A 7,063-nucleotide genomic window follows, 5' to 3' on the forward strand; every position below is an offset into this window, starting at 1 on the left:
TGCTTGAGCGTGACATCTGTAGTCGTTCTGGATAAAGAGGTGCAGTATCTGTGCACAAGCTAATTCCGCATGCTATGTACTTGTTTGGCTATATAACCTCTTCATTTTTCGCCTTTGGTTCTTTAGTAAGCGACGACTCCTGCTCCTTGTCATATGTTATATCTCTTAAATTCTTTGCATACGCGAGTGTTTCTTTGCTCTCTTCTTTACGCTACGCGCAGATTTTTTTGGAAATCCGTCTTTTTTGCCCTTTCAATTTTTTTTTTTATAAACGAGTTACTTGATTGTTGTCTACTACAAACCAACACGTGCCCATTATGAGAGGAGGATTTGCCAACACTCGGGAGGTGATGTCCAAATACTTAAAAATATAATCTAGTACCTAATTAAAACCAGGAGAAACACTTATTAATGAATAGCGAAAAGATTTCTTGTGACATAGATAAAAATGCAATAATGGAAGGTGGATTGCGTACAGGAAATAGGGATTAAAAGAGGTTCAATATCTGTGCGCAAGCTAATTCCGCATGCTTTCTTAACGTTGTTCTGCATTCTGTGAGGTGTCATATTTATTGCTTAGAATGCTGTCTTGATGTATAATCCCGAGGTGAAGGCCTTGCTAGGAGGCATTGATGTCTCCTTTTGCCACTCCTCGTGGACATACTGTGTCATCTATGTATGTCCGAATAAAACGAATTGAATTTAATTCAAATACGCAAGTTTTGTAGAGGGCTGTCTGGTATGGCCGAGTACGCATTCCTGTTATTGAGATCAAACATGGAACCCCCGAAGGAAAGCCAATGCCAGAAAACTAAAGTTGATCTGTTTAAAGTGAGATTTCAAGAAAATTTCTCCTTATAGGGGAAAAGTGTCGCCGCAGTAAGAAATTGGTCAATAGTTTAAAGCTTGCCGCAGAATGACCAGAGCGGAGACGACCAGAGCAGATTTGTGAAAGTGCAAATTTATACGAGGGATAAGGGAACGTAGCATCGCAAAGGAAACCTCAAGTTGGCGAGGTCTCCAGCATAAAGAAGACACTAGTAACGACGAGAGGAAGTAAGCACTCAATAATCAAATTACTGTGTGAGCAGGAATTTTGAATCATTCGTAACGTCACTGTTAAGCATATTAAGCATTCCTCCATCTACGCTGTTCATCCCAAGTTTTTGCGCCTTTAGCTTTGAAAGATGTGTTAAGAATTTGCTTAGCCTTATTCACCGGTAGGCTTCTATGAATCTTTGTTTATAAGTGTATTTAAGCTTAATTTGTGTTTGCTTCGTGTTTCAGGACTGGATAGATGAAAAATCTAACGCGGATCCTTCGGGGCTTTATTACGATGGTGTGGTGAGTATCAGCGCACAGGGATCAATAAGAGAGCATGTGAATGTTCTTGAGGAGAGCATTATGATGCGTGAATATATGCCGTTTTCAAAAACATAAACAGAGAGATAGAGAGTTAATTAAAAGGATTCTCTTTTTCTATGTTCTTGCCGACGGCGAGTTTTTAAAGCCATGTCTCTAAAGCGAGTATATAAGGCTATGTGACTGAAGGAAAAGGAAAGCCGGCCAAAAGGTTGTTTAAAACAAAGACGTTTCGGCATCCATACGGAAGCCTTGATCACTTCCATATGGCTTCCATACGGAAGTGATCAAGGCTTCCGTATGGAAGCCGAAACGTCTTCGTTTTAAACAACAACCTTTTGGTCGGCGTTCCTTTTTCTTCAGTCATGAATCTTCTACCCGACCAGACGAGTTTTCGTCAGACTTTAGATTTTATAAGGCTATGTGCGTCCGCCTTGGTTTGCTATAACACCAAGCTTTACTCTAAAATAAATACGCAAAATTGAACAAATATGTTATTACATTCGTTGTCATCAAGCCATTTTGAAGAAACATATAACTGCAGTGATTTAAAACAACCCACCCAACTAAGCGATATTCAGCTTAAGTCTGTGCTCTGTTAAGTGCAGTCCTAATAACGCCGAAGGCAGACATAAACTCCGATTATGCAGGAGGCACCGTCACTTTGTCCTCTTGATTTGTGCTTCGTCAGCCCCACTTTCGGAAGCAATGCTTTATCTTGTGTTGCATCATATGCTGTCGTTCCCTGACGCCATGGTTTGACTATCGTATATTACGGATTCTTGGCAATCGCATGTGCTTGTAAGCTTTCTGGTTGTATACATCACTCGCAGCAATATGGCTAATCTCTACGGGCAGATGCATGCGCATTTTCTGGAATGTCTGCTTCATGAAATGCCAAAGAATGGTTATTTGGCTGAGAACATGCCAATAAATTAGTTCTACACTAAAGGCAGAAGGTTGACATCTTTTTGAAGATTTGAAGTCCAGTGAGCTTTATATGGTTAACGATAAATAGCTTTCTTTATCCTGTTTTTGATCTCGTTAATATGCACTATATGCAGGTTCACTGTACCATGGGAGTACTGTACTAGAAATGGCTGCGGTCACTGACCTCTTATCGTAGAGTAACTTAGCATATCGCCGGAGTAAAGGTATTATAAATATAATATGTTTGTTTTTCCTGAAGAACTGAAGGATTCCGAGAAAATAAAAGCTGAAAATTAAGCTTAATTAGTTCCCTGTTTCCCCGATACACATACAGAGAAAACAAACTTCACAAGGAGACACAAAGCAGCAATAAATCAAGATGATACAGTAACAAGCGCTCTTCTTGGGCGCTCTTAGATCAAACAGCTGTAGAGATAATAAAATGATCTGTTACACGCGGGTATTAAGCCACTTTAGTAAAAAGTGGCTTAAAATTTCCTGAGAAAATGAGCATGCTCCTCAATGATATTACGCACAAAAGGAACTAGCCGTACAACAAGACCAAAATAATAGGTAGTGGAAAAAATTAGCCTTGAGCCATAATTAGGGATGTACAATACCCCCACAAAAAGCAGAAAGGAGGACTGTTGTCATTTGTTCTCCTTCCGTCATGCTTTGTCTCCTTGCTCATTATAGCCCACTTATGACTAGAAACAGAAAACCTGGGGGCCTTCGTAACTACATTCGTAACCGCATTTTCAATATTGTGCATTGTACTGAAAACTTGTATGTGTTTCCCTCAGCATTCTTTTCAGTACACGTTATCACAGCGTAGGATTGGAGTCGCAATTGGCAGCGGATGTTTTATTTTATCCTTCAGTGAGAAATCATTTAAAACCAAAGACACCCAGCGCAATATATTGCGGTCACCCAAGCAGCACAGGTCATCGGCCCAATATTGCAACAGGTTGGTCCCATCCTGGTCCCTTGTAGGGCCAGCTTTGCCAATACAGTTCCAATGCTGGGCCAATTACTTGTGCTGCTTGGGAAAAAGTTCCGTGCATACAGGTTTCCAGAGCTGTTATACAGAGCAGCACAAATATTTACCGATGCTATTCATCGCCCCCTGCGCTTAGGAACTTTTCATAAGCGCATGAGGTGGCGCACAACTTAAAGATTGTTGCGCAACGCCATGAGGTACCGCCGCGTTTTCTGCGCCCTTGAAAATGGCCTGTTTATGTTCACAGGTCATGAGAATTGAGCAGTTTGTTCTCGAGGTATCCGCTTCTTGAGTTATTCGACCAATTCGATTTATTGATCAATTCGCTCTCGCCCTACCACAGGCTTGCCGTCCCGGTTAGCTCAGTTGGTAGAGCGATTGCTTCGTGTAACCGGCGGTCCTGGGTTCGAACCCCGGACCAGGACGAATTCTTCTTTATCTACGAAGTTTCTGCAGAAAGCTGTGTAGATTTCCTTAGTAGTCGTATAGCTGCGCTTGGGCGGATGCCAATCAGCATTTACTCCATTATTACAAATTTACTCCCCCTTAAGGTATTCCCCTAAATATTTGACCTACAAGACATGAAAAAGATTGAAAAGACGCCTAGTCATAGCCTCTTTTCTTGCAATGTAAACCATAGGTCACGGTATGTTCCCTGCGTGTGCGCCGTGGTGTACGAGTTTCTTGTCTTTTGCAAGCGTGTTAACTTCGGGCAGAAGGGATATTGTATTAATATTCGTTTAAAGGAACATTTTAAAAATCTGTCATCTGACGAGCATTCCCACCTTGCAAACACTGCAGGGCTTGTGAAAAAAAGACGAAGAAGGTATGCATTTCGCTTCTTGACAAAACAATGATTTTGTACTTCATAAGGACCGGCGGACACGAGAACTTTTCGATGCGTATGATGTCAAGCAAAAAACTCGTGTTTGTGTAAGCGACCCTTAGGTCGTACTTGCTGATTGTGAGGTGAAAGTGTTCGATGCAAGGTTTTGGTGGTAACGTTATCGTGTTTTGGATGACCTCAGAACATGGTGATGCCTTTTCTTTTTTTAATCTATATATTTCATCTTTCACCAATTAAATTTTAGTAGTGAGTCTGCACGCGTCTGGTTCACTTCTTTTTTCCGTGTGTTTTTTGCGCAGTACCCCGCTTTTTGCGAGATGAACGACAATAAAGTAGCCCAGCCTACCGCTCTACTGTAATTCATGATCTTACAAATGCAAAATTTTGTGTGCGTACTTTTATGCACTTCGAAGCTTAGTTTTCATATCATTCTTCGTAATCAAAAACACAAATGCTTGTATGTGCTGACGTCTGCTAAACCTTGTTGAACATGTTTAAACACGCGCTATTTATAACAGCTAGCCGCATACAGCAGAAGAAATTTGCTAAGCCGTTCACCTCGGTGGATGACGTTCTTTCTTTTTGTGCAGAATTGCGCTCGAAGGCACAAAGTTTTCACAGAGGACTCAGCAGTGGCCTTGTTTGGAATAAAGTGGGTAAGAGACACCCTGTTCTAAGCAAGGCGGTGAAATAAAAGGCGAAATTGCAACGTGCACATGTCATTCTTTCCAAAACTTGTGCAGCGCAAAGAGGTAAGAAAGGTTATGGCCCTGGCGGTTAATAAAGTCGATGCATCTGGCTATAGTCAATCATTGAAATAGTCCTCCTGTTTCAAGAAAGAGAGTAGCAAACGTCAATTCAGCTCAGAGTGATATATTCCACTTCGAGAAATCACCGAACGCTTTTTTCTTAATACAGGGTGACTACATGGGGACGAGAATGGAGAATGGAATGCGCCCTTATTGCGTTCATCGCCAGTTTTAAACGTAACTTGAGGAATTGGCGGTAGCGTCTGTAATACGTGGACAACGGGAGGTATACGAACATTCACAGCCCTGATATAACCTGAAAAAAAAAAATACCTGGAACACACATGACAATATTGTGGAAGATGGCAGTCTTATCAACAAGTAGGTGGCTCGTACACATGTCTGATGATGTTCGCTAGATGCACATTTTTGGAACAAATATTTTTTCATTGTCGAAGACCAGCCCGTGTGAATTATGGCGCCTTTTAAACGCGACAAACAGAAAAGCCCATCCAGCTATGTCGGACTCTGAATAAGTTGTTGCCAAAGAACTTTGTTCTCTTTTCAACTCCGTATTCTCATTTTCGTTTCTTGAGGCCAGGCCGCTTATTATTTCTAAGTTTATTTGCGACAAGTTGTAACTGCCAGTGCCAGTGGCTACATTACCACTACAGCACAGTGCAGTAACAAATTGCGAAAATGCCCTAGGCTGAGATTTGTTAGCTGCATGAAAATCCACGCGTCAATATAAATTCCCAGCCTTCCACTTCAGTGTGCTGTGGCTGCCGCTTGTAAAGTTTGGCACGTAAAGCTCATTAATCGTTTGCAATTATGCACCTTGATCCGGCTGAATTGATATCTATAACGTAACTTCACATCCATTACATCGTTTGGAGGAAGCACAAGAGATTCTCAAATAAACGTTTTCAAGGGCAGAAACCTGTATACCTCTCTTGTACCGGCTGAGCAGTCTGCCGTCAGCATATGTCGTGCGAAAAGGTTTAGAAATAATAGAGATTAATAAAGAGGAAATCCAGCACTCTTATTAGGAAAGCGGTTAATTAAATGCGTTTTACCGCTGAGATTTTGACAATCTTACTAATGGACATAGAGAATTATGTTGAAAGATTTGGCACTATGAAAACGACTTGGCGATGTGAGCTTGCGCCGCCAGGATGTGCATGTTGAGCTAGAGAATGTACCCTCTACACAAAATCTTGCACAAAGATTTGCATTGTTGAATAGAGAGTTTAGGCGTAGCTTATTCACAGTCCTTGCCACGGCACCCCTTCTGTACTGCCTGCTTTACTATAGGTGAAAAAATTCGGCCCGGTCATTTGCGACTGCTCTTATGTGTGAATGCGAAAGCTTCGTCTCATCGTAATATCTGTTGCGAGCGAGATTCATTAAAGATGTTCTAATGACTATTCTCCTCATTAGCATACATTCGTAAGGAAGCACATAAAGTAGGTTAACTTTCATTCTTCAAATAACGTGGTGTTGTGGCCTATGGTTTGCATGTGTGCCTTGGAATCTGAGGTTTTTTATTCAATTCCTCGCGCCTTCAGAAGAAATTTTATTTTATCTTCTTTGTTGCAGACGTTACTATCTTATGGTCTATACTGATGCCATGCGAGAGTATGGTGACGTCACTGAGTAATTTCGAACTATGGGCGGTAAACAGCCGCGGACGAGGTTTGTGGTCATGGGATATGTAATCATTTCGCGTTATTGATTTAAACGACAAGCAGTATAGAGTCCATGTGGGCTTCTTTGCGCAATACACTGTAGCGTATAAATGCAAAGAATATGCGCGAGCATATCGCACGAAAAACTGCTTGTTTTCAGGGCCCGAACTCTCATCCGCTCCGGTTGTCAAATCGAAAAGTGCAGTATGTCTTCCTGTGATAAAGCTTTTTTTTTTTTCAAGAAATATTCAGTCATAGATACACGCTTGTAATATGTCACCTCAGCAAAGTTATCCTGAATAATTTCATTCCTAAACCTCTCTATGAAACAAAAAAAATATTACCGGCGCTGTGTACAGTCCCACCACGATTTCTACTTTCCCATGTAGTCCTCATGAAAAAAAACATCAGATGCGTTGCCACTTCTTACGATACTAACCAGTCTTTAATCATCACTGAGAGGCGCATCATTGCCTTCGATGTGCAG

At 41.4% G+C, this 7,063-nt stretch overlaps 1 protein-coding gene across 1 annotated transcript in view; it reads left to right on the forward strand.

Moving 5' to 3' along the window:
- Positions 1–4,816, forward strand: part of LOC144134638 (uncharacterized) — a 48,829-nt gene extending 44,013 nt beyond the window's left edge. The window contains exons 5-6 of the mRNA XM_077667507.1: positions 1,288–1,344; positions 4,730–4,816. Of these exons, the coding sequence (XP_077523633.1) occupies positions 1,288–1,344; positions 4,730–4,816 (144 nt within the window). The remainder of the gene's footprint in view (positions 1–1,287; positions 1,345–4,729) is intronic.
- Positions 4,817–7,063: the final 2,247 nt, after the last annotated feature.

This window comes from Amblyomma americanum, chromosome 5 (genome assembly GCF_052857255.1).
Source record: "Amblyomma americanum isolate KBUSLIRL-KWMA chromosome 5, ASM5285725v1, whole genome shotgun sequence".
NCBI classification, from domain to species: Eukaryota; Metazoa; Arthropoda; class Arachnida; order Ixodida; family Ixodidae; genus Amblyomma; species Amblyomma americanum.